The sequence below is a fragment of the Littorina saxatilis genome, linkage group LG14 (assembly GCF_037325665.1).
Source record: "Littorina saxatilis isolate snail1 linkage group LG14, US_GU_Lsax_2.0, whole genome shotgun sequence".
Classification (NCBI taxonomy): Eukaryota; Metazoa; Mollusca; class Gastropoda; order Littorinimorpha; family Littorinidae; genus Littorina; species Littorina saxatilis.
This window is the reverse complement of record NC_090258.1, coordinates 9254978-9282293: the sequence shown is the minus strand read 5'-3', so window position 1 is coordinate 9282293 and position 27316 is coordinate 9254978. Positions and strand designations below refer to the sequence as shown.

At 41.4% G+C, this 27316-nt stretch overlaps 1 protein-coding gene across 1 annotated transcript in view; it reads left to right on the top strand.

The window, feature by feature from the left end:
- Nucleotides 1–27316, top strand: part of LOC138947059 (homeobox protein php-3-like) — a 113925-nt gene that overhangs the window by 63533 nt on the left and 23076 nt on the right. Inside the window, exon 3 of the mRNA XM_070318480.1 lies at nucleotides 5060–5733. Coding sequence (XP_070174581.1) covers nucleotides 5085–5733 — 649 coding nt within the window. The 5' untranslated portion in view covers nucleotides 5060–5084. The remainder of the gene's footprint in view (nucleotides 1–5059; nucleotides 5734–27316) is intronic.

Below are 27316 nucleotides of genomic sequence, written 5' to 3'. Positions count from 1 at the left end.
AGTCAAAACCGAGGATCGGCGCACAATTCACATGTGTTTGTTATGGACATATTCATGCATAATAACGACCTCCAGTCTATATCTTCCATGCATTGTTATAGCCATGCACCATGATTATAAAATACATCTTCCGGTAAAGTAAACGTTACAACTTCTTCTACAAGTGAATCAAAATTCCTCCAGTTGAACTTCGCTTGCTCTCTAAAGAACCTCTTTTGCTGTCCTGTTTGTAGTCATCCGTGAAAAGTTCATGTGCGAAAAATATTTGACTTCGATCTTGTTTAAGATATCTGAAAGACAGCGATCGCGTACTTCACGGTCGTTCTTCATGGCTGATTAATCTTAAGTCACTCGTGCACAACTTTTCACATGACTGAAGTTTGTCTATGGTTCACAGCCAGGTACGATCGCAAAGAGGGGAGCGGTTCGGTATTGGAATGGGTTTGAGACGTCGGCATACATAAACTCGGGTGTAGACGACCTTGTAACCTAGCAAAAACCACGGCATGTCCCAAATAGACACAAGTTCTGGGGAGTCCAGACCTGTTTACCCTTACTATTTTGGAGTAATGATTACTATGTTTTAGAATTTTAGGGACAAAATACTCCATTTGAGACCAGACTACGATTTTAAGATGTGCTTCAAATTAGGTTTGTGTTGCTAATTTTGGCGTTTGTAACCACTGGGTTACTATTTTTGTCATCAGATTACAATTTTGTTACTTGACCATTACTCTTTGCAAACGTTGGGGGTAAACAGGTCTGGGGGACAGAAAAAACAAGTTAGCCTAGCATAGCGACCTTGTAAGCTATCAGAGATCATGCAGTCGAGGCTTTTATATACATGGAATAAGATCACCCTTTCCTTGGATATACTTACCCGAAATGAGTCAACCGCCAGCATGGCTGTTTGCAGTACCGAACGGGGGGATTTGCTGTTTTGCTGTAGAAATCTGAAACAAATCGATTGCTAACGTTCCATAATCAAAAATGACTAACAGCAAGAAATGCTAGCTTAATAATATGCATGGTACGCAAGAATGACAAGCCAAGAAATGCTAGCTTATGCATGGTACGCAAGAACGACAAACAACAAGAAATGCTAGCTGATGCATGGTACGCAAGAATGACTAGCAGCAAGAAATGCTAGCTTATGCATGGTACGCAAGAATGACAAACAGCAAGAAATGCTAGCTTATGCATGGTACGCAAGAATGACAAACAGCAAGAAATGCTAGCTTATGCATGGTACGCAAGAATGACAAACAACAAGAAATGCTAGCTTATGCATGGTACGCAAGAATGACAAACAGCAAGAAATGCTAGCTTATGCATGGTACGCAAGAATGACAAACAACAAGAAATGCTAGCTTATGCATGGTACGCAAGAATGACAAGCAGCAATAAATGCTTGCTTATGTATGGTACGTTTAATTATAGACAACAACAAAAAAACATTCACGGCGACAAACAGATGATCCCCCTTGCATGAATACATCTCCCGTTGCACAATATTTTCATCAGACCCTTGAGGAATGAACTTTAACTTGACTCGAGTGAAGAAGGAGATGTTAGTCTGTTGCGGGATTTATTTATTTTTTTATTTTATTTATTTTGTTTTATTTTTGGGTGGGGGGCATGATTTCAGTCCTCCCGATCTTAGATCTTGATATGACGTCCAGACTTCCTGTTCAGTTTATCCAAAGAAAAAAGCATATATAAATATACAAACGGCGTATACCTGAATACCGCAATCGCAACGGCTGCTTTTAGCCTTTGCATGCAATCGCACACAAAGTTGGTGTGTTGATCGGAGCAAATTTCACGCGTGACTGGAGCAGGTTAATAACTGATTTGTGCAGAATAGCGTGAATAATGACATCTCTATCTCGTAACTTATCTCCACTGTCGTATTAGCTCCATGTGCTGGGGATTAGCCTGTCATAATATGTTTATGCTGTTGTGTAGCTGTTCGATTCCCGTCATCTTAATGTAGAAATCGATGTCAATGCTATATTCAGCTAAGTTGTTTTCATTGTCTCATCATTTTGTGCCTGTCCGTCCACTACAACACTCTGAACTGAAGTGTTTCACTTCTGAACATTAGTGTTCACCATGCGTGCTGGGTTTGCAAGTAGAACATGTATATACAGACAGACACGCACGCAAACACACACACACACACACACACACACACACACACACACACACACACACACACACACACACACACACACATACACACACATACACACACACACACACACACACACACACGCGCGCGCCAACGCACGCACACTCACGCACACTCACTCACACACACGCGCACACACACACACACACCCCCACACACAAACACACACACAGACACACACACACACACACAAGCGCGCGCCAACGCACGCACACTCACGCACACACACACACACCACACACACACACACACACACACAAACATTCTTTCTCTCTCTCTCTCTCTCTCCCTCTCTCTCCCCCCTCTCTCTCTCTCTCTCCCTCCCCTCTCTCTCTCTCTCTCTCTCTCTCTCTCTCTCTCTCTCTCTCTCTCTCTCTCTCTATCCGACATCATCACTTCATCCCTCACCTGATACAAACCATGGAGGTTCACTAACAAGCCAGCTCGTTTCAGTTCCTCGTGTCATGTCCGTCTCAAACTTCACACAAGATACCAACAAGCAGTTCACAAAGCAACACAAGAAGAACGCTTCAGCGCAGCTATTCGGCCAGAATCGAAATGTGTCGGCGAGAGATGAGAGGGGAAATTGCTAATTTATGGTCTAGTGTGCAGTGACTGTGCGGCTTTTTTTTTTTTTTTTATAGAGAGGAGCCTTGCCGTGCCTTTATTGGAGCTGTCGAATTTCTGATCCGTACCGACTTGTCATCAATCATATTGGCTGGGTGTTATTTTGTAGTGCGTGTGTGCGTGTGTGTATGTGTGTGTGTGTGTTTGTGTGTATGTCTGTGTGTGTGTGTGTGTGTTTGTGTGTTTGTGTGTGTGTGTGTGTGTGTGTGTGTGTGTGTGTGTGTGTGTGTGTGTGTGTGTTTAACATTTTTTAATCACTGCATGTTTCGCTTTCTTTCTTTATTTGGTGTTTAACGTCGTTTTCAACCGTTCAAGGTTATATCGCGACGGATGTTTCGCTTGTGTCATTTGCATTATATTGGTGCGTGCATCATTGCATATTTACAATTAATACTTTAATCGAGTATCGTTAGTATTTTTTTTGTATTCTGTAATTTTTTTCTAAGCATCACTAACGCTTGGTTAGTAAATGTGCATCATCAGTTAGACCCGCGACCCGCAATCTACTCTGACCTTTCAACTTAAGTGGCCCCTCTTCAGTGAACCCTAATAATCTCTTTGGTCCCGCTCATAAATGCTGTGAGGCATACTTATGAACTTAAAAGGTTTGCCTACTATTCTGATGGATGGACTTTTAATTCGTCGCCCCAATCAACACAGAATTGTTGATCCTTTTTCTCGTGTTGCTGGAGTGTTTGGTATCCATAATCGTATGCAATATAACCGCATCATTATTTGAAATTTAGCAAGTCTGAAAAGTTTATTTCTACGGCCTGAAACCTTGACGATCTAAGTTGGTGTTGTTTTATTCTTTTCGTTGTTTTTGTTACAGTTTATTTTATTTTATTTTTGTTGCTGTTGTTCTGGTCTAGTTCGGAAGCTGTTGCAAACCTTAATGTCATTTAACCACTTTAATCTCAATACTCAAGACTCAAGACTCAAAATGTTACTGTCCTTATAAAAACAAGGACAATTGTCATGCAGTGTCGGACGGTTACGGACATAGAATACATGGCAAGAAAAAAAACCACGGTGACAGAAAACAGACGATAAATAAAGAGAGTCGATACAGATATAAAAATGTATACCGTACATTTTCAAGTGGATTAAGTCCAAAGGCAACCGACATATTTATCTTTGTTAATAATATGTTTTGTTTAGTTCAAAGAGTGCAGTTTATTTAAACGAGACGCACGTGTGCTCTTTAAACCTCAGATAAATACACACATTCTTATATTTCGTTCAACTTAAAGAAGTCCATGCTTTGACACAATATTGGGATTCTTAGTGCAGCAATTATTATGTAAACCTTGGCCTTAGCCTTAAGTATAGCAGAGCGCGCAAAGGAATAAGACGTCAGGTTTGAGGCCAGTAAACAGATACACAAATGTTGCATCATTTACAGATATACTTTTCTTTTCGTGTAAACAATTGTGCTTGTTTGTTTGTTTGTTTGCTTAACGCCCAGCCGACCACGAAGGGCCATAACAGGGCGGAACAATTGTGTTAACCGCCACAGAATTATCCAGACACGTGATCGCAGTATCCTTCCACGTGCATAATGACAACAATCAACGACATTGTTGCTTGCTTTGCAGGGTTGACTTTTTTTTTATGAGGGTGAGGGGGGAGGGGGGGGGGCGCACTTTAACAGAGGTGTCAGTTACGAAATTAATTCAGAAAAAAACCGAGATATAGAAAAAGATAATTTAATGATCAGGGAAAAAATATGAATTAATTAATTCATGATGGTATCTGTATTGCTTTTTGTCCCAAAATGCTAAAATGTGTTCCACCATGCATGCAAGGTCGTTCGAATCCAAATCTCTTTTGTCCTCCAGTTATCATGTGAACTTTGCCTCAACGCAGAGAGCTAAAGCACAACATGCAGACATCAGTTATGTAATCCAAAACACATCAGAATTCGTCGTGCCATTTACCATAACAATGACAAGCTTTTGCTCATGTTAACCTATTGTCAGTGTATTGCCAAATCAAATAATGAATATTGGATGATTTGGTTTGTATGATAATCATAGACAAACGAATCTATATACATATGTTCAATATCCCACCCGTATACACTCTTACAAAACTCGATTTAATCTCACAATATTTTGCCTCTTGCTAAATGTGTTCAAGGCCTTCAGACATAAATCACTCCAAAGACGTCCAAGCAGCCCATGTGATCAGATCCCTTAAAATATGCTTATGTTGCTCTCGCTGTTGTTGTTGCAGTGGTTGTTGACGCTGACCTCAGCCCATGACCATCACCGCCACCGCCCAGCCTTCACCACCGCCACCCCCGCTCCACCAGCCTCTGGCCCAGCACGCCCATCAGCACCCACACCCACACCCTTACCACCCACAGCCCCACCACCCTCACCAACCACATCCAGGCATGGAGTCCAGCGGTCTTTTGCACCCCCCGGGCCTGTCCTTCTACCCCCCAGCCATCACCTCCTCCGGACCCATCCTCCCGCCCAGCCCGGGCGTCCAAGACTCCGTGGCCAGATCGGCCTTAGCCGTTTCTGGTCAGAACGGCTGGGGTAACTATGGCAACGAGTCCTTGGTCCAACAGCACTCGTGTTCCATGCCCTCCTACTCCAACCCGCTGCAGCTCGGAGCGTCCTTCTCCGTCAACGGAAAAGCCGCAGCCGCCGCCTACAACTCCTTCGCCCCCGGCGGCGACTACTTCAACAACTGTCGGCAGATCAGCCAGCTAGGCAGCACCCTTAACAGCATGAGGGGGTACCACCCGAGTCTGTACGGGGACGTGTACCAAACGGCTGCCGGTCACCCGCCGACCTACTCCAACGGCCCCTTCTACCCGGAGATGACCCCCGGTCTGCACCACCTGACGGGGAGGGACCTCAGCTGTTCCAGTAACCCTTCCGATTCTTCGTCACAAGGTGAGTGTGGTGAACGGTGTGTGGTGTTGTTTGAATGGTAAGCCGTTGTGGACAATATCGATATAAATAAACCGTCTTTGTATCTTTGTCGGTTCTGACTTTTTGTCTTTCTTATTTGTCGGTCAGTCTTTCTTTGTGGTCCTTTTCCATATGTCGTTAACCAGTGTTTAGTGATGGCGTGCGTCCGCCTGTCTGTCTGTATGTTTGTCTGTCCGTCCGTCTGTCTCTCTGCTGTCAGCTGTGTCTGTTTTGTTGAGTTGTTTTTAAGGTGATGGACTATTCAGTCAAAACGACAGAGGTGATAGTACGTACATTTCAAAAACAAACAAAAAAGCGATTTGTTTTAATACGTGTCGTATTGAAACACATTACTGAATTTTCCCCTCCACCCCCCCCCCCCCCCACCCCCCTTCAATAAACGGCGAGAACTCGTGATCAAATGACCGAACGAGGGATTAAAGGGCGTAGCAATCTGATTGGCTGTCACAAGTCGCAGGACATTTTTTTTATCAAGGTCAAAGATAAAACCAGGACGACCAAATGTCCTAGCATAGCATAGCCAAGCATAGCTGGGTGAATCGTCAGTCGATCGCCAGTCTAAACTTCTCTCAACTTCAAAGCTGAGGCTGTGAGCTCATCCAAGCCGTCTAGTGCGGTGCTGTGGAATGAACGCTTTTTCCAAGGGCTAAACCTTTTCCGATCGCGGAGGCCGTAAATCGCAATAAATCTATAATAAAACGAATGAAGGAGGAGAGCAGAGGAGAAAAAAGAAAACAAAATAGAAGGAACAGATAAAAAAAAAATCGTCTCTTTTAGCGTACGCAGGGCTTTGCTGAATCGTTTGCTGTTCAGTTCCCAAGCCTTTGAACTATGCATGCATTCCTGATGGGTTTTTTTCTTTTTGAGGCTCCGATACCCAATGAAGCGCGAATAAACTAGTAGGGGAAACGGGGCGGTGAAGATCAAAGGGAAGCATCGCAGGAACTAATCACGTCTCCGCCACCCTGAAAGTCGTTAAGAGCTCAATGGTTCCGGGGGGGGGGGAGGGGGGGGGGGTTAGAGGGGCAAAGAGAGATGCAATCTTGAGGAAAAGGGGAGGGGTTTTCTGGATAGGTGGTGGGTTTTTTCTTTCTACTTTTTTCCTTTTTTGGGGCAAAAAAGGAATATGCCCATATTTTTATACACTGTTTCTACATCCATTCGATTATTTGTATTTCATTTTTTTTTTTATGTTTTCAATTTGTGAAGCTTATATCAAAGCATGTTTCGGTTCGACCGCGACTCTAGCTCACTAATGTCGTGCATGCATCTTCAAATTCAACGACCAAAAGAATAATTATGTGTCAATAGATACAAAGTATTTACGCTGTTTATACACCCGAATTCCTCTTTTTATTATTTTTATGAGGGTTTTCTTATGCTTGTTCTGGGTATTGTTTTATTTTGTATATATATGTTATTTGTAATATATTTTCTTAAGTTTATTATCAAAACACGTCCCAAATTTGCTACTGATGCCACCGATGAAGTTTAAACTTGATTTCATTATGCGCTGGTGGTACAATCTTTCCCCCATGCCCTTATACCCACATTCTCGACCTTTTTTTAGATTTTTAATTTTAATTTTTTTTTGTTTTTTGTGTGCATTTAAGCACCCTTTCCCATCGACCCGTCTTGCATTCAGTTTGCTTTGGATTCATTAACTAACTACCCCGTTTAATCCTCAGTCCGTCTGTGCTGATACACTTGCAACACGTGTGGCTGCATACAAAATAAGTGTTGTTGAGTAAAAAACCCAGATTTAAACAATGGAGTATCAATTAAGCTCATACCAAAGAAAAACAATTGAAGAAGGCACAGATAGAGACTGCTAACCATAAAACAAAAATAGTTGTATTGACGAAGTCTTATATTTGTAGATATATATATATATATATATATATATATATATATATATATATTTGTTTGTGTGTTTGTTAAGTTTTCATTATTTTACATTTATTTCATTTGATGTTATCTCATTTCTCTGTATCGTGTGTTACATTTTTTTCTGTTGGATTTGAATTAATGTAATGCCATTACATTTTATTTTCAACCGTGTGTTTTTTTATTGGTGAATTTTAAACAAAAGTCTGCCAACATTTGTCTTAGCTTCAACATGCATTTTTTCTTTAATTTATGCAAGTTCTTTTCAAGTCGTGGTCCATTTTTTCCTTGTACATCTTTTGAAGTAAACGAACTCATAGAACAAGGTTTTACATCTCATCACACGGGGCCTTCTTGGGGCATGGGGATGAGAAATATTATTAACATGTATATATTGGAATTACAACAACAAAAAAGGTATTGCAATTATCTAACCATCAAGATGAGTTACAAGAAATATAGTGCATGGTCAGATTAACTTCATACACACACAAATGACATAAAGGATAGCCGAGATGCACACACAGACAAACATATAGCTGGACAAACGCACATGGACGCACACACCATCCAGGCGGCATGCACACTACTAACAAAGAACAAAAATAAAATACAAATAATAAAAACATAAATTTAAAAAAAAAACATGTTTGCAGAAGTGAAGACTAATAAAGCAGAAGAGTCCGTCAGTTTTCATTTCATATACTGTGCAAAAGCCCTACAGATATTTAGAGCTGGCATGTATTTATGATCTTTTTCACACATCTTCGTGTACGCGTATCACACAATTTCCCTGAACACACGTTCACATCAATCCCGTTGTTGCCTGGAGTCTATACACAAGACTGAACGATTGCTCAACGAAGCATAACACAATCAATAGGTGAGGCAAGTACACGGGCATCATGTCATCCCGACACCAGCATTTCTGATGGTTTATATGCGCCATCTCCATACCATTTCTTCAGAGGAACCCGCTGGGGCCGGCCACATATTCGATCGAAGAGGAGGCATTCCTAGGTTGTACAGACAAAATGTATGCTATGCCAGCGAAAGACGCAGGCGACCTGGGGAAAAATGTTAGAGATGGAGAGAGAGAGAGAGAGAGAGAGAGAGAGAGAGAGAGAGAGAGAGAGAGAGAGAGAGAGACAGACAAACAGACAGACAGAGAGAGACAGAGAGACAGAGAGAGAGCGAAAAGAGCTAAGAGAGAGAGAGAGAGAGAGAGAGAGAGAGAGAGAGAGAGAGAGAGAGAGGGAGGGGGGGAGGGAGAAAGAATGAGAGAGAAAGAGAGAGAGAGAGAGAGAGAGAGAGAGAGGGGGGGGCGAAACCCAAGAAGGCATGCGTCGAGCGTTGTGATTGGTCGGGATTTCTGAAGACAGTTTTGCATAAATGATCCCGATTCCGCCACAGAGAGGAGACAACTGATCAGCGTCTTCCGACCAGTCTCCCAATCGTCTTCCCAACTTCCTGCTCCCAACCCCTTATTCATTTTTTCTTCTCTTTTTGTTCTCCGTCTCCCTCACTCTCTCTGTCTTGCTCGAGCTTCCGTCCTTTCTGACAAAAAAGGCCGACTTGCCGTCGTTGGGCAAAAGCAATTTTCTCGGTGAATGAGGTTGTGTGTTTGAAGTGATCCGGGCTAGTCGATTTTTGAAGGCAGCGAGGGGATGTAGGGAGGCTTTATTGCTCAAATCGAAGGAGCGAGGGCGAAAAGAGCAAGGGAGGGTTTGTTTGGAAAACGGACAGACAAATTGCAGGGGGGAGCCTAGTTTTGGCGAAAGTCAATTAGCGACTGGGGAACCCGAAGCGATTACTCAATAATAAGACGCTCGTAAAATAGGGGAAAAAATAATATCCCAAGACTTTTTTTTAAAGGGATCTGGTTTTATGGTCGCGGCAAGGGCTCCTTATTCTCTCTCTCTCTCTCTCTCTCTCTCTCTCTCTCTCTCTCTCTCTCTCTCTCTCTCTCTCTCTCTCTCTCTCTCTCTCTCTCTCTCTCTCTCTCTCTCTCTCTCTTTATCTCTCTCTCTCTCTCTCTCTCTCTCTTTATCTCTCTCTCTGTCTCTGTCTCTCTCTCTCTCTTTCTCTCTATATCTCTCTCTCTCTCTCTCTCTCTCTCTCTCTCTCTCTCTCTCTTTGTCTCTGTCTCTCTCTCTCTCTTTCTCTCTATCTCTCTCTCTCCCTCTCTGTCTCTGTCTCTCTCTCTCTCTCTCTCTCTCTCTCTCTCTCTCTCTCTCTCTCTCTCTCTCTCTCTCTCTTTATCTCTGTCGTTCTCCCGCCCCCTCCCCACATCCCCGCTCTCTCTCTCTCTCTCTCTCTCTCTCTCTCTCTCTCTCTCTCCCTCTCTGTCTCTGTCTCTGTCTCTCTCTCTCTCTTTCTCTCTATATCTCTCTCTATCTCTCTCTCTCTCTCTCTCTCTCTCTCTCTCTCTCTCTCCCTCTGAGAGAGATGAAAGGCAGTTTCAGGGCAGAGGTCCAACATAATATGCGCATCCCACCAGAAGATGACAGCGCATGCACTTCTCAAATCTTTCCAGGGGTCTTACATAACAAGTAATGTATTTGCTCCTAAAGCACACATGATATCTCTACCATCCTTACCCTTTGTCCACTGTCTTCGCTGTTTCTAGAACGAGTGAAGAAAGCAGAAGGAAAAGCGGGGATTATTAGATTGTTGGGTGGGGAGGGAGAGGGGATGGGGGGGGGGGGGGAGGGGGGGGGGGGAGGGTGAAGTTGGAAGTGTGATGAAGAGAAAGGAGTTGTGAATAACGGTAAAGTGAAGAGGTCCCATCCACATTTTCGTCGACAGAGATATTTGTGAATAATGGTGAAGTGAAGAGTCCTTCTCATCTAAATATCTGCATGAAAAAAGAAATGCAATCATCCTGCCAGTAATTGCTGTTGATATTTCTAGATGAATTCTTTGGAAAAAAGCCTCATCTATGAATATGAAAAAATCACCATTCATTTGTTTTAATTTATTTGTTTTCACTGAACAAATGGTCATCTAAATGTCAAGAATAATTATTCATCAGCTTTAAATCATTTGTTTTTGAAATCTTAGATAATGGCACTCGAAGAGATTTTGAAAAAAGTGTCAAATATGAAGAAGGAGGAGGCAGAAGGGGGGGGGGGGGGGGGGGGGGCAGAACAAGGATGGATGGAGAACATTTATCTCAGTGCAAGTATTTGCTTTGAAAAAATTGAGAACACCTTTTCGTACCCTCACTTTACCCCTCCACCCGGGCTTCAAGAAACATCATTTTGTTTCTAGAGTATTGTCATTTAAGCTACCCCGTTCCCTCCTACGCTGACACCCCCCCACCCTCCACCATCTCCCTTACCCCGCAACCTCGTACCCTCACCAAAACTTACACCAACAACCCCCCCCCCCTCCTCAAAAACAAAAAAAAGCTACAGAAAGAAAGAATTTAAGAAGCGTTGTCGTCTTCCTCTTCCTTGGAGCTGAAGAAGAGAAGAGTATAGAGAGAAGAGATATCTAAATCTCCGTGTGATCTTCTGCCCGTGTCTAGTGAGGATTTGTTTATCGAGGTCGGGCTAGAACAAGACGGCCTGTAAACAACAGTAAAGTGGACACCCTCCGCTTGATCCTCCCTTTAATGACGTCATAATTCAGACGGCGGCTTTTCAGAGACTACGTGCAGGATGCAGTCATTTGGGCCTTGCGGGCTCCGTCAGGCGGCTTCATTGCGTGTAACTGTATACCTGGATGTAGGAGAGACACTCTGATTTTTTTTTTGATTTTTTTTTTATTGGGGGGGGGGGGGGGGATTCAGGGAGGATGTTGGAAGGTGGGGTTTGGCGAGAGGATTTCGACACAAGGAGTAAAGGAATGAAGGAAAGACGGATGATTTCGGGGATGAGGGTGGTGAGAGGTACGCGAATGGGAAATTGCAGATTGCATACATGTTGTTGAAGTGCGTGTGCGTTATTCAGTTGCTGACTCTTTGTGGGTGGAATACTAGTTTGGTTTTGCATTCGTTTTGTCTTCACAATAGTCATGGTTTGTCTTCACAATAGTCATGGTTTGTCTTCACAATAGTCATGGTTTGTCTTCACAATAGTCATGGTTTGTCTTCACAATAGTCATGGTTTGTCTTCACAATAGTCATGGTTTGTCTTCACAATAGTCATGGTTTGTCTTCACAATAGTCATGGTTTGTCTTCACAATAGTCATGGTTTGTCTTCACAATAGTCATGGTTTGTCTTCACAACAGTCATAGTTTGTCTTCACAATAGTCATGGTTTGTCTTCACAATAGTCATGGTTTGAAGGGAACACGATATGCTCAACAACGCCAAATAAATTGATAAGGGAGTCAATCATTAAATCAATCATGAATTAATCAATCAACCAATCAACCAACTAATCAATATATAAATCAAATGAATACATAAATGAATAGATACATAAATGCGTAAATACATATATAAACAAATTCATAAATGAATAAATAAATAAATAAATAAATATATTAAAACATAAATTCAGTGATTGTTTAGAACAAGGCATGACATGTGTTGTCCATGACTGGATAATTCATGAACTGTGAATGCAATAATTGCCAATGTTTCATTCTTATGGAGTGTCATGATTTGTCCTGACTATTGTCACACGACAGTATTATACTTTTCTGGTCGATGGTGTTGTGTCTTGTATTTTTTTTTATTGTGTTGTTCGCTCCTCTGAAGATGTCATTGTTTATCCTAATGTTGTTGCATGTTGGGAACAATTCGACATCATCATAAAAACAACCCGGCCCAGTTCCACAAAGAAAAGTTACAAAACACAAGCAAACATAGAACAAATGAGGCAGGGGAAGCGCGAACGTAAAAACGAAGCTCGTCTAGTTAGCAAAAAACCAATGTTGCTAAACTGCCACACAGGGACATAATCTGCTGTTGCTTCCTTTAATTACAGCGATATTCCGCCATGATTTGCCACGTGACTACGTGGAGTTTCTCACGGTGCTCTCTGCTTTCCACGCTTTTATTGTCGTCTTCTCTTTGCCTCATCCCCTGCTCACTTCAGTCTCTATTCCTCCTCTAATGAAACTAAAGCACGTCGTTGGACTAAAGAAGCCATGCTGTAAAAACCGTTTAAAAATGTTGCAGATTCGAAGGTGAACGTTGCCGCGCATGCGCTCTGGGGACATTAACGTGTAGTTTCGAGAGAGAGAGAGAGAGAGGGGCCGTATTGTTTAATAGAGTCTAGACTCATTAGTTTGCCTTTAACTTTGATGCTTTTCCGTTTCTTGTCTCAGATTAGGCGATTTTATATTATGATGTGATACTTCTGAACACAAATAATTACGGATGTGAATGTCGGTTACCTCTCTCTTATACCGTACCATTCGTTTGCGCAGGTAAACTATAAGACATGACAAAGAAACCCCAACATATCTCCAGAAACGATCTCAAACGACAAATGTGCAGAACATAATTATGCCGTCTACAAAACTATAGAGTTGAATATTTGTTTCTTGATTTGTGTCTAAATTGTTATTTATTTAATGCTTGTATGTCTTTGTTCTGCCGTATGCGTTGAACGTTAGGCTGACGTAAGGTGCTCTCCTTCATCCTCCTATCCTCCCCCCCTCTCTCTCTCTCTCTCTCTCTGTCTCTCTCTCTCTCTGTCTCTCTCTCTCTCTGTCTCTCTCTGTCTCTCTCTCTCTCTCTCTCTGTCTCTCTCTCTGTCTCTCTGTCTCTCTCTGTGTCTCTCTCTCTCTCTCTCTCTCTGTCTCTCTCTCTGTCTGTCTCTCTCTCTCTCTCTCTCTCTCTCTCTCTCTCTCTCTCTCTCTCTCTCTCTCTCTCTCTCTCTCTCTCTCTCTCTCTCTCTACCCTCTCTGTTTCTGTCTGTCGATATTTCCCTGTGTCTCCCTCCTTCTGTCTTTCTGCCTGTCTGTCTGTATCTGTTTCTGTATGTCTCTCTCTCTTTCTACATCTCTATCTCCTAGCCCCCCTCCCCCCCCCCCCCCCACACACACACACCTCACCTCCTCCGCCCGTTCTCATTTCTCGCTGTCTCTCATCCATTTCTCACCGACACACTTTTCACAGAAAAGAAACCCTGTACGTTTTTTAAACGTCACGTGCGTTAGGCCAGAGACAACGGTGGATGAGATTAGCTTCAAGCGATGCCAAGAAATCACCAAAGCTTGTTCTCCGAGTCGTCGTTTTAAAACTGCCTTCTCATTAGTGTTTACCGAAGATGAGCCCGTGCGTTTTGAAGAGCTCTAATTCCGCCCAATCATTTTTAATTAATGGTTCTTTAATGTGATCGCCCGCGCTCTAATTTGATGACCTTTCTGCGGTCGTAAAATTAATTGAACCTTTAGAGCCCATTACCACAGGAGAAAGACGAGTAAGAATATGATCTGTTTTACCACCGGCAATTGTATGTGTATACTGTCGACGTTATGCTTCGTATCAAATGGTCTTGTTATAAGTGATCGAACCTGGGCAACGTATTCATTAAATACAAAGAAAATGACAAAATTCCTACCAACAAAAAAAAACGGTTGTTCTTCTAAAAGAAAAATACACTGAATTATTCAGAACAAATATACATTGTGACAACGACTTGACTTGGTCGATTTTTGTTGTTTACACTTTTTGTTAGCATTGTCCTCGCAATAACAATAATGTGGCGATGCAATCATCAATGCTGATACGGAAATATGGCGTCTTGAATCAGTTAATGCGGTCGCTTGCTCTTTAGAAAGAAATCGAGCAGGGTTGTTCAGTGCCATGCAAGTTAAGTATAAACGAACTTAATCTGTTTCGCATTACAACAATATTGGTGTACATTAACGGCGCATATTGTGTGTTCAGATTAAAACAATTAGCGGAGGCAGTTTGTGGGATTTAATGGCACGTGTATACTCTGTGTGACTGAATTGACTATGTGATTTCCTTTTATCGCTTATTTTGTTTGAGTATATATGTACATAATATGAGAATATCCCGCCTTTTGTCAATGTACTTATGCAGTAGCGTTTATTACGCAAAACAGCGTTTAGAATTATGTGGTGATGAATTTTTGTCCAAGCAGTTTCAAAACTGTTACGCATCACATCTTCGCAAATGAATTCAAGCAAACGTTGCGCCTCGTAAAAACAACACCAAAACGTCTTGCTATGGCCACCTGCAATGCTTACCAACTTTACTACACTATGTATGAATGTATTTCTTTGTTCCCTTGTCGAACATGATAAGCCGAACCAAAATTGATCAGAAGAAAAACAGATGACCCGCAGTTTTGATTCTAACAAAGTGATCGACAAGAAATGAAGAAGCCATCTTGTGAGAATAAAGCGGCAATGGGAAAAGGATAAAGGAGCCATACCGGGAGAGTAAAGAGTCGATGTTTAACGCTGATGACCTTCTTTCAACATCGTCAACAACCACATGCCGGGTTGGCTAGCAGAGACATAATCGCCACATCTTCGCTTTGGAGTAGACACTAATCTTAGATGTCTCTTTTACAGCCCGCCGTCGAGCTCCTCTGTATACCTTGCTGCCGGTAGAAAGCACATAGTTATAGGTTATTGGGGGAGGGGTGATGGAGAGAGAGAGAGAGACAGAGAGAGAGAGAGACAGAAACAGAGAGAGAGAGACAGAGAGAGAGACAGAGAGAGAGAGAGAGAGAGAGAGAGAGAGAGAGAAAGAGAGAGACATAAGAGAGAGAGAGAGAGAGAGAGATACAGAGACAGAGAGAGAGAGAGACAGAGACAGAGACAAAGAGAGGACCTTGCTGTGATCTTGCGGAGACCATTAATTCTTGTCGCTTAGTTTTTCTTTCCCTCCATCCAATTAACCTCGGTAAAAACCTTTTCGCAAAACCTTTTAAAACTTTGTTCGGAAGCAGGGAGCATAAAATCCCAATAACAAGACCATCAACAAAGTTTTCTAAAAGTCTGGAAGAATCGAAGACTTAAGGGCAAAAAACAGGCATCATCGTTAATACGCTGGGAAAGCTATAGGATTGGGTTACGTTACATTTACAATCACCTGTGTTAGTAAAGGCGACTAGGGGATTTTATTCGCATTATATGTGAAGTTTCGCCGTCATATAAATGGACAGTAAAGTCTGTGATTCGGTTCGTCCCTCATTAGGCGGTATACTCGTTTAATGGCGAATGTATGAACATTGTTTTGTTTCTTTCTGATCAGGACGAGATGGGTTGGCTTTTTTCTTGGCTGTTTATTATGTGTATACAGACTAAATGCTGGGTTTAATGGCACTGTTATATTCTTAGCTGGAAAAGAAGGGTAGCACTCTGCGGTAATTAGAAAACTTCATCTTTGAAGGGGTGGGGGGAATGGGGGGGGGGGGGGGGGGAGGGAGAGAAAGAGATAGAGAGAAACTGAAACTGAAATTTATTTTTCAATGGTGACAGAATAAGCAATGCAAGCATGCTTTTTTTTCATCCGGCCCTCGCCCGTTGAGGGGTAACTCAATAACACGAAGAATTAGAAGTTAAGTTAACTACACTACACATTACATAATTAACATATTCAACGATCAATCAGACATTTAAGGATGCATTTTGATTCATTAGCAATGTGTGAAGATTATTTGTTTGTATCAAAATGTTCTTGGTGCATTGTGTAGAATAATGGGGTTTAATACAATAAGAGAATACTCATATTTCATCAGCTGCACAATATTAGTTCTTACAGGTTTGGCAAGAAAAACAGCATGTAATGTTTCTTGAATGATGTTTCATTGATTTGTAATGTATCATTGGAGAGAGAGAGAGAGAGAGAGAGAGAGAGAGAGAGAGAGAGAGAGAGAGAGAGAGAGAGAGAGAGAGAGAGAGAGAGAGAGAGAGAGAGAGAGAGAGAGAGAGAGAGAGAGAGAGAGAGAGAGAGAGAGTGTTGCATAGAGACATAGATAACATAGTTTTATGTTGTAAGCCAGAGTTCACTGTATGTTCCACTGTCACAGAAAAAAGAGTCACAGACATGTTAATTAGCCTCTTTATTCCCGATTGCAGTCATATTCTTCCGAAAAAAACAGTCAATCTCCTCTAGGCAACTCATTTGATGAGAAAAAAGAAAGAGCAAGTCAGAATAATGTCAAATTAACACTTATTTGCATACAGGGGGACCCCCTTTTAAGGCCATGTTGACAAAGAAAGCCCAGGTGCAGTCATCTTCTTCCGTTTGCGTATTCAAGCACGTGACAAAATGTATCATTTTGAGATAAAATAGTATTATTGTATGTATTGTATTGTATTGTATTGTATTGTATTGTATTGTATTGTATCGTATTGTATTGTATTGCATTGTATTATAAGGTATTGTATTTTATTGTGTTGTGTTGTGTTGTTTTGTTTTGTTTTGATTTGTTTTATATTGTATTGCATTGCATTGTATTGCATTATTGTATTGTATCGCATCATTGCATTACATTACATTGCATTGCATTGTATTGTGTTGTATGACCATCTTCTCCCCGACTTTGCCTCGCCTACATACTTTTGAGCGACTTCTAGCTGACAAAAGTCGGTTGAAAGTTGATTGGAAATCGGTCATGTGAACAGCAATTATTGCTGTGATATAGAAAGAGAGAGATTTGTGGAGCCGGAATGCGGCAAGGTGTAAGCGCGGTACATGATTGGTGTTTGATGCATGAGGCAACTATCTTGTTTTCGCCTCGAGCTTCAGACAGTATGGGCTGTTAATATGACGACAGTCATCACCGGGTAATTAGTTCAGTTCGTTTTGCGTAATTCTTTGTGACTCCTTGTGTATACCGAATTAGGTGTGAAAAACAAGCAGTTCGGTTATTAACCATCTGTATTATTATGTTGATTCGTGTTTCTGTTTTACTGGCTCTCTGCCTCCGTCTGTCTGCCTGTCTGTCTGTATGTCTGTCTGTCTGTCGGTCTGTATGCCTGTATTTCTGTATGCCTGTATGTCTGTATGCCTCTCTCTCTCTCTCTCTCTCTCTCTCTCTCTCTCTCTCTCTCTCTCTCTGTCTTTCTCTCTCTCTCTCTGTCTTTCTCTCTCTCTCTCTCTCTCTCTCTCTCTCTCTCTCTGTCTTTCTCTCTCTCTCTCTCTCTCTCTCTCTCTCTCTGTCTGTCTGTCTTTCTCTGTCTCTCTGTCTCTCTGTCTCTCTCTCTCTCTCTCTCTCTCTCTCTCTCTCTCTCTCTCTCTCTCTCTCCCCCCCCCCTCACTTTATCTCAATTTTTGGAAACAGCAACAAAACTCCAAGAAAGGAAAGATAAAAGCAAAGCAGTGAAAAGAAAGTTGCATGGAATACCGAGGTGGGGTGGGTGGTGAGGGGAGGGTGGGGATGAGGTGGTGGGGGGTGGGAGAGGAGGAGGAGACTGCAAATGCATTGATGGAATGGATTAGTCTAAAGGCTAAGCCAACATAATCGTTGCTCACAGCGCGTGAGCCAAATGGATGAGCCTTACGTTTGATCTCGCATTGAATGTTTAATGACGTGTATATCCGAACAGATACAAAATACATTTCGCGCAAGTTAAAGTCCATTTCCACACGCTGTTTTATTGCTTTATACTAATACGAAGAAGGGATTTCACGATACGATTGGAGTGAACATGATGAAGATCAAAGAATCAAAAAAGCAATGCGAGGATTTCTCTGTGCATTTTTAGTGTTCGGGGCAATAAACAGAAAAATAAGTTTCAAGACTGACCGATATTGTTGACAGCTGTGACCTTTTTTTATTTTATTTTTTTATTTTGTATTTATAACATATTTGGTCTAAACTCTGGGATGAAAGTGAAATATTTCCAGTTCAATGCTTTAGCGTGTAATCTGGTGTATACGGTTGAAAAGTCCTGGCAAAATTGTATTGGCATAGATAAAAAAATGTCCACCAAATACCCGTGTGACTTGGAATAATAGGCCATGAAAGGTGAATGCTCGCCCTAATAGGCTTGAGGTTTGCTGGCCGATGTGAATGCGTGATATATTGTGTAAAAAATGCCATCTCACACGGCATAAATAAATCCCTGCGCCTTGAATCCGTGGTTGAGATATGTGCGCGATATAAATTGCATATAATAATAATATAATAAAAGAATCACGACGTTGACCAGTGACACGTCCTCTGCTTGGCTTTACCAAATGTTGCCATTAGCTTTGGGATTAAAAGGAAAAAGGAAAAGTTAAAACAGAAAATGAGCACTCGCACTAATTGTCAGACCGGGACAATACACGCGTGGTTGGATAATGTGACCATTGTTTGATCAGAACAGAAACAAGAGACAGCAGGTGAGAAGAACAAGAACAAGATAACAATGACATTGTACTCACCAGATTAATGCCTTGTCAGTACATTTTCATTGATATCTGGGCAGTGTATGCAGGTCGATGATATTCAAAATGTACCTAACGCTTTGGACATATAGCCTTTCAGCTTTTGTTTCTCCAGTTGTAAGGTTTGTGTCATTTAGTTTCATATTAAGTAATACAAGCTTGTGCAGTTTTAGAAATTAATGTTCGGAACCTATTCCCAGTTGTATAGCGTTACGATTTCAGGTCGAGATCACGGTCGGAATAAAGTTATGTCCACAATTGTTGTATATTTATTTGATCATAATGATGTTTCATATTTCTAGAATCTGAGGGTGCACCTGTGGCTTCATTAAATTTCAATGAAAAGCCCACACTCTTTCAGAGGTAGGCGTAAAACGCAAAGCAATTAACAAAAGGAACATAAAATATCAAACAAATGACAATATAAAAATAATGAGAATGTTACACAAAAACACAATACATAATTTCATTTAAAGTAAGAGAAAGCAAATCAACACACACACACACACACACACACACACACACACACACACACACGCACATACACACACGCATACACACACACACGCACATACACACACGCATACACACACACACACACACACGCACATACACACACGCACACACACACACACACACACACACACACACATACACACACCGTCACACACACACAAGTTTGTTAGACATAAATATATATATTCATTATATCCTCAAAGGTGAAACATAAATCTATATCACACTCGGGTCATAGTGTATCGGCCACCCCCAGTTTGCACTGCCTGGCCGTGAAGGGAGCCACAAGGTGTATTCCTCGCTCAGTAGTCGCTTCACCACGGCTTCATTCTAGCCTCATTCATCATGCGATAGGATATTGCCTGTCACTGTAGCCTATACCTGCTCGCTTGATCATGTTTCTAACTAGACACAGGCATAGACACAGACTCACGTGGGTACAAAAAGGGACACACAGGTAAACAAATGCGCGCATGCGTGCACCTTCACACACGCGAAAGCGCGCACAAACTCTCACCCACATACACAGACTCGTACGTGCGCACGCGCATAAACGCACAAACACATTTAAACACGCGTTTAAACAGACAGGCAGTCGGGGAATGTTGTGTCAAAATTGTGACGAAATACGATAGCAGCAAACAAACAAACAAGGACAATCATACAGCTAGATACACCGGCAGACACATATAGACAGCGAACAAATAAAACAAGGACAATCATACAGCTAGATACACCGGCAGACACGTATAGACAGCGAACAAACAAACAAGGACAATCATACAGCTAGATACACCGACAGACACATATAGACAGCGAACAAACAAACAAGGACAATCATACAGCTAGATACACCGGCAGACACATATAGACAGCGAACAAATAAAACAAGGACAATCATACAGCTAGATACACCGGCAGACACGTATAGACAGCGAACAAACAAACAAGGACAATCATACAGCTAGATACACCGGCAGACACATATAGACAGCGAACAAATAAAACAAGGACAATCATACAGCTAGATACACCGGCAGACACGTATAGACAGCGAACAAACAAACAAGGACAATCATACAGCTAGATACACCGGCAGACACATATAGACAGCGAACAAATAAAACAAGGACAATCATACAGCTAGATACACCGACAGACACATATAGACAGCGAACAAACAAACAAGGACAATCATACAGCTAGATACACCGGCAGACACATATAGACAGCGAACAAATAAAACAAGGACAATCATACAGCTAGATACACCGGCAGACACGTATAGACAGCGAACAAACAAACAAGGACAATCATACAGCTAGATACACCGGCAGACACATATAGACAGCGAACAAATAAAACAAGGACAATCATACAGCTAGATACACCGGCAGACACGTATAGACAGCGAACAAACAAACAAGGACAATCATACAGCTAGATACACCGGCAGACACATATAGACAGCGAACAAATAAAACAAGGACAATCATACAGCTAGATACACCGACAGACACATATAGACAGCGAACAAACAAACAAGGACAATCATACAGCTAGATACACCGGCAGACACATATAGACAGCGAACAAATAAAACAAGGACAATCATACAGCTAGATACACCGGCAGACACGTATAGACAGCGAACAAACAAACAAGGACAATCATACAGCTAGATACACCGGCAGACACATATAGACAGCGAACAAATAAAACAAGGACAATCATACAGCTAGATACACCGGCAGACACGTATAGACAGCGAACAAACAAACAAGGACAATCATACAGCTAGATACACCGGCAGACACATATAGACAGCGAACAAATAAAACAAGGACAATCATACAGCTAGATACACCGGCAGACACATATAGACAGCGAACAAATAAAACAAGGACAATCATACAGCTAGATACACCGGCAGACACATATAGACAGCGAACAAATAAAACAAGGACAATCATACAGCTAGATACACCGGCAGACACATATAGACAGCGAACAAATAAAACAAAAAAGACACAAAACAAAACAAAAGGAAGCATTGCAAAAATAAACAATCAAGGTCATGTTGCTAATTGGTTTCATCGAAGACTTATCTTCAGTGTTTAATTATTAATTTGCGAGACTCAGAACACAGCGTTCTCTGACAACTGTGCCAAGAGAGAATTTTGTGTTTGTTTGTTTGTTTGCTTAACGCCCATCCGACCACGAAGAGCCATATCAGGGCGGTGCTGCTTTGACATATATATAACGTGCGCCACACACAAGACAGAAATCGCAGCACAGGCTTCATGTCTTACCCAGTCACATTATTCTGACACCGGACCAACCAGTCCTAGCACTAACCCCATAATGCCAGACGCCAGGCGGAGCAGCCACTAGATTGCCAATTTGAAAGTCTTAGGTATGACCCGGCCGGGGTTCGAACCCACGACCTCCCGATCACGGGGCGGACGCCTTACCACTAGGCCAACCGGCCAAGAGAGAGACGTAGCCTCCTTTGCATGTGCGTTTTAACAGTTCAACTCACCATCTAAAATCTGGCCCTGCATGTTTATGGGTTTAAACCATTCCCCCACATTGACACATACCAACAATAAACAGCCTGGGTCATTTCTGTTCACAATGGCCATTTTCTTTTATGAAATAAGTTAATACAAACCACCAGTATTTTTTTCTTCTTCATTTTTTCCCAGAAATTAATTCTTTAAAAAATACCACTTTTTACAGGAAGTTGTCTGCAGGGTGTTGATTTATTGTATGTGTCCATGTCTAGGGGTGGTCTTATCTCTTGTAAAAACTATCCGGTCAGATCCGAAACGGTGAGTGGAATTATTGTCAAGGGAAGGATTGTGCGTGCATTTCTTGATCCTCATCTGTTTGTGTTGCTATATTTCTTTCTTTCTTTCTTTCTTTCTTTCCTTTATTTCTTTTGCTCCTCCTTCCTTGTACTTCTCTATTACTTTCTTTCTAGCTTTCTTTCTCTTATACACTTTTTCTTGTTGGTTTAAACTGTTTTATTTAACGTTTGTGCATTATTTACAAAAAACGCATATTGAGTAAACAACAACAAGCATAATGCGTATAGTGGTGTTTACAGTTTTTAGAAAGTACATATAAATGGCGGCTATTGTACAGTTTAAATGAAAAGCAAGCAAACATGAAAAGAAAAATGAATGAAAATTGTACATCAGAACAAAAATCCGTTTAAGAATACATACTTTTTCTTGTTCGCTACATTTTTAGTGTGCTTTTTTTATCATTTGCTTGCTGTGTGCATTGATAGTAAAATACATTCGTGCAATAATATTGTTTAAGGAGTATGTGCCGTTGCAACATGTTCACTTACGCCACTTTTAGTATTTATATTTATTTATTTATGTATGTATTTGTGTGTCTATCTATTATTCACTTATTTTCGATGTGGGTAGAATTCAGGCCTACTCGTAGATACTAAGGCCAAAAAAAAATAGGTCTGTTTACGGTAACATAGGCCAAAAAAATAGGGTCGGTAGGTCGGGAATGGTTTTTTTTTTTTTTTTTTTTTTTTCTTCCAAAAAACCATATTTTTACGTTATTTTGCAAAAAAACCCAAAAGATTTTTTTTTTCACCCCAAATGCCAAAAAAAAGTCTAGGGTCGCGCGAAAAAAATAGGGTCGGTCGGGTTACCGTAAACAGACCTATTTTTTTTTTTTGGCCTAATCTGCAATGAAAGCAAACCAAACACAAGAAAGAAACAAAGAAACAAAGAAACAAAGAAACAAAGAAACAAACACACAATACACTGTTTCTATTCCCAGAACGCTTTAGTCTGCTTCTGATTGAGATCAGCTAGCCTCCACCTTCAGCCCAAGGGAGGTGATCGATACGATTAGTACGGCTTACTTCCCTTGACTTGATGCCATGTTGACCCTGGTTTCTGGTTGTCGATCGTAAACTGCGTGTGCTCAGTCAGACCAACGCAGTTAGTCATGAATTGTGTGTGTTGATGCTGCTGCTTGCATGCTCAAGACTGGCTTTGTCGACTGCTGTGTTGAATTTCTCAGTGGTGGCATAACGCAGGTGTATGCTTGGAATTTGTTGGTGGACAATTATAAGAACTGAACTCATTTGTACGGCAAGATGTTTTGTTCATCGGTGTTTTATGTTGTCTCCAACGTTATAGAGAGGATGAGTCAGCAGTAGGAAAATAAAGTGTGTTTCTTGTCATGATTGAACTTTGAGCAACTTCAACTGGTCAAAATAATGTAATGCAGTCGAGTAGGAATTCCTCAATAACGAGCACACTGAGTACAATGTGTCTTATTACATTTAGTCAAGTTTTGACTAAATTTTTTAACATAGAAGGGGAATCGAGACGAGGGTCGTGGTGTATGTGTGTGTGTGTGTGTGTGTGTGTGTGTGTGTGTGTGTGTGTCTGTGTGTGTGTGTCTGTGTGTCTGTGTGTCTGTGCGTGTATGTGTGTGTGTAGAGCGATTCAGACCAAACTACTGGACCGATCTTTATGAAATTAATTTGACATGAGAGTTCCTGGGAATGATATCCCCGGACAATTTTTTTTTCGATAAATACTTAATTTGATGACGTCATATCCGGCTTTTTGTAAAAGTTGAGGCAGCACTGTCACACCCTCATTTTTCAATCAAATTGATTGAATTTTTTGTAAAGCAATCTTCGACGAAGGCCGGACTTTGGTATTGCATTTCAGTTTTGTGGCTTAACAATTAATTTATGACTTTGGTCATTAACAATCTGAAAATTGTAATATTTTTTTGTTTTATATAAAACGATCCAAATTTACGTTCATCTTATTCTACATCATTTCCTGATTCCAAAAACATTTAAATATGTTATATTTGGATTAAAAACAAGCTCTGAAAATTAAAAATATAAAAATTATGATCAAAATTAAATTTCCGAAATCGATTTAAAAACAATTTCATCCTATTCCTTGTCGGTTCCTGATTCCAAAAACATATAGATATGATATGTTTGGATTAAAAACACGCTCAGAAAGTTAAAACGAAGAGAGGTACAGAAAAGCGTGCTATGCAGCACAGCGAAACCACTACCGCGCTGAACAGGCTCGTCAGTTTCACTCCGTTATGCACAAGCGGCGGACTACGGCCATTGTGAAAAAATGCAGTGCGTTCAGTTTCATTCTGTGAGTTCCACAGCTTGACTTAAATGTAGTAATTTCGCCTTACGCGACTTGTTTGTTTTGCCTTGAGTTGCCTGTCTGTGCCATTTTATATTTTCACGAGGCGTTTTTGTTCCAACTTATACTAGTTCACCAAAACAAGCAAACAAGCAAACAACCAACAACAACAAAATAAACACACAAACAAATATTCATACAAAACACAGCCTCTCTCGCTCGCTTTTTTCGCGAAAGAGCGCCTTTTTGGAGCAGCGCTCAGTACTGTTGAGTCTTCCGCTGTGGGTCTAGGGCCGCCGAGACAAACCAATACATCACCTAGGAGGCGCTCTCGGAGCTCATGGTCTCGACAAGACTACAACACGCTTGACTGTTCTTCAAGGGTTGCTACAACCACGCTTGACTGCGCCCGTTTATGCCCCCGACCGTTGTGAGAGGGGAAGACGATGGGAGACTCTTGGTGTTGATTTTTGTGCCATCCGCTTTGATGTCGTCGTTTTGTGCGCTCCTATTCTTCGAGGCTTGTCCTGCTTGTTTGTGGGTTGTTGTCGTCAGGTTATGTCGCTATTTCGCCCACTGGGTGTAAAAGGACTGACGACTTTTGCCCCTTTTCTGTGACTGACTGGCTTCTTTTCTCTGATTCTGTGTCCGGTTTTTATGTGTGGGAGGGAGGGTTTTGAAAGGTGCGTGCTCGCGTGAATTGATACCTGCGCCTTGATGTTTGTTGTACATTTAGGAAACGTTTATAGTGGAGAGATTGGGGGGTGAGAAGAGAGGGTCGGGGGGGGGGGTGATAGTAAGAGAGAGAGAGAGAGAGAGAGAGAGAGAGAGAGAGAGAGAGAGAGAGAGAGAGAGAGAGAGAGAGAGAGAGAGAGAGAGAGAGAGAGAGAGAGAGAGAGATTTTGTTTTGACATTTTTAACACCGGAATAATTACGCATTTTGTTCAAACGAGAGGTGTATTAAGTGTCAGTGCAAGTTTGTGTGTATGCATTTTTGAAGTGTAGAAATGATAAATATAAATAATAAGTAAATATGATGAGTAGAAATGATAAGTAGAAATGATGAATATAAATGATAAGTAAAAATGATGAATATAAATAATAAGTAGAAATGATGAATATAAATAATAAGTAGAAATGATGAATATAAATAATAAGTAAATATGATGAGTAGAAATGATAAGTAGAAATGATGAATATAAATGATAAGTAAAAATGATGAATATAAATAATAAGTAGAAATGTAGAGTAGAAATGATGAGTAGAAATGAGACTCCCTGGTCAGACAGAGCCTGTAGTGCACGAAACGTGTTTAATCGCAATGACAAAGAGGCAATTAGACAGTGTAGTATAAAAAGGCCGGTTACATCTATACTCTCTCCCTTTCTATATATCCCCGCTCTTCTCCCCTGCACTCTCCTCCTCCGTAACAACGCCAGCCAAGCATTACCTTACCAAAAAAATCATAATTTAAATCGAAAAGCGAACACGTGCAGAACTTCAAACGGACCAATCGCAATATCTGGCCATCATCCTTAGCCAATGGGCAGTGTTTCTAAATGGTTCCTGTCACGTTTCCGGTCGAGTGCAGTGATGATGAGCAGATATCAGAGAATGCGGTGATTAGCGTTCAGCTAATTAGCTCTATCAGTTTGTGTTTACCTGGAACAGAGTCCGGTTGCCTTTGAAGTCTAATGTAAACCCCCATTGCGTTCAATTAGTGCAAATTGCTTGGATTACAGAGTCACCGTTGATCTGTTGTTTAATCACTAGATGTGGCGTCTGCGCATCTTTTGATTTCAATGCATATCACTCTCTATTTCTGTGTGTATATATGTCTGTCTCTTTATGTCTCTCTTTCTCTAAGTTTCTGTCTCTGTCGCTGGGTCTCTCTGTCTCTTTGTGTCAGTCCGTATCTTCTTGTCTCTGTCTTTGTCCGTGTGTATGTCTGTCTATCTGACTCTCTCTCTCTCTCTCTCTCTCTCTCTCTCTCTCTCTCTCTCTCTCTCTCCTCTCTCTCTCTCTCTCTCTCTCTCTCTCTCTCCCTCTCTCTCTCCCTCTCTCTCTCTCTCTCTCTCTCTCTCTCTCTCTTTTAGTATGCTGGTTGGGTTGTCAGTGTTCGGTGTAAACAAAACACTGTCTCCGTGTCTGATAAACTAACGTAACAATCTGCATACAGGCTTATTCCGTCACCCTCGGAAAAGAAGTTTCAGTTCAAAGTTCAATGTAATTAGAATTCTAAAGCATATGTTCGAATTTGACACTTAAACAACAACCTGTTCTTTAGTACTGATGAACGTACATAATTTACATGGGCGGGGACGTAGCTCAGTTGGTAGCGCGCTGGCTTTGTAGCCAGTTGGTCGCTATCAGCGTGGGTTCGATCCCCACGTTCGGCGAGAGATTTATTTCTCGGAGTCAACTTTGTGCAGACTCTCTTCGGTGTCCGAACACCCCCGCACGAAAAAGATCCCACGTTCACAGCGAAAGTCTCAGGGCTTGGAAAACACGAAGACACGCATGCATCATCTCTCGTCTCTGATTATCATGATCGTATTTCGATACTTTGACGAGACAAACCCAATGCTGGTGTGTCGAAGAAGACAGCCACAGCGGGCTTGTTCGAATCAAAGTATCACACCATATCTT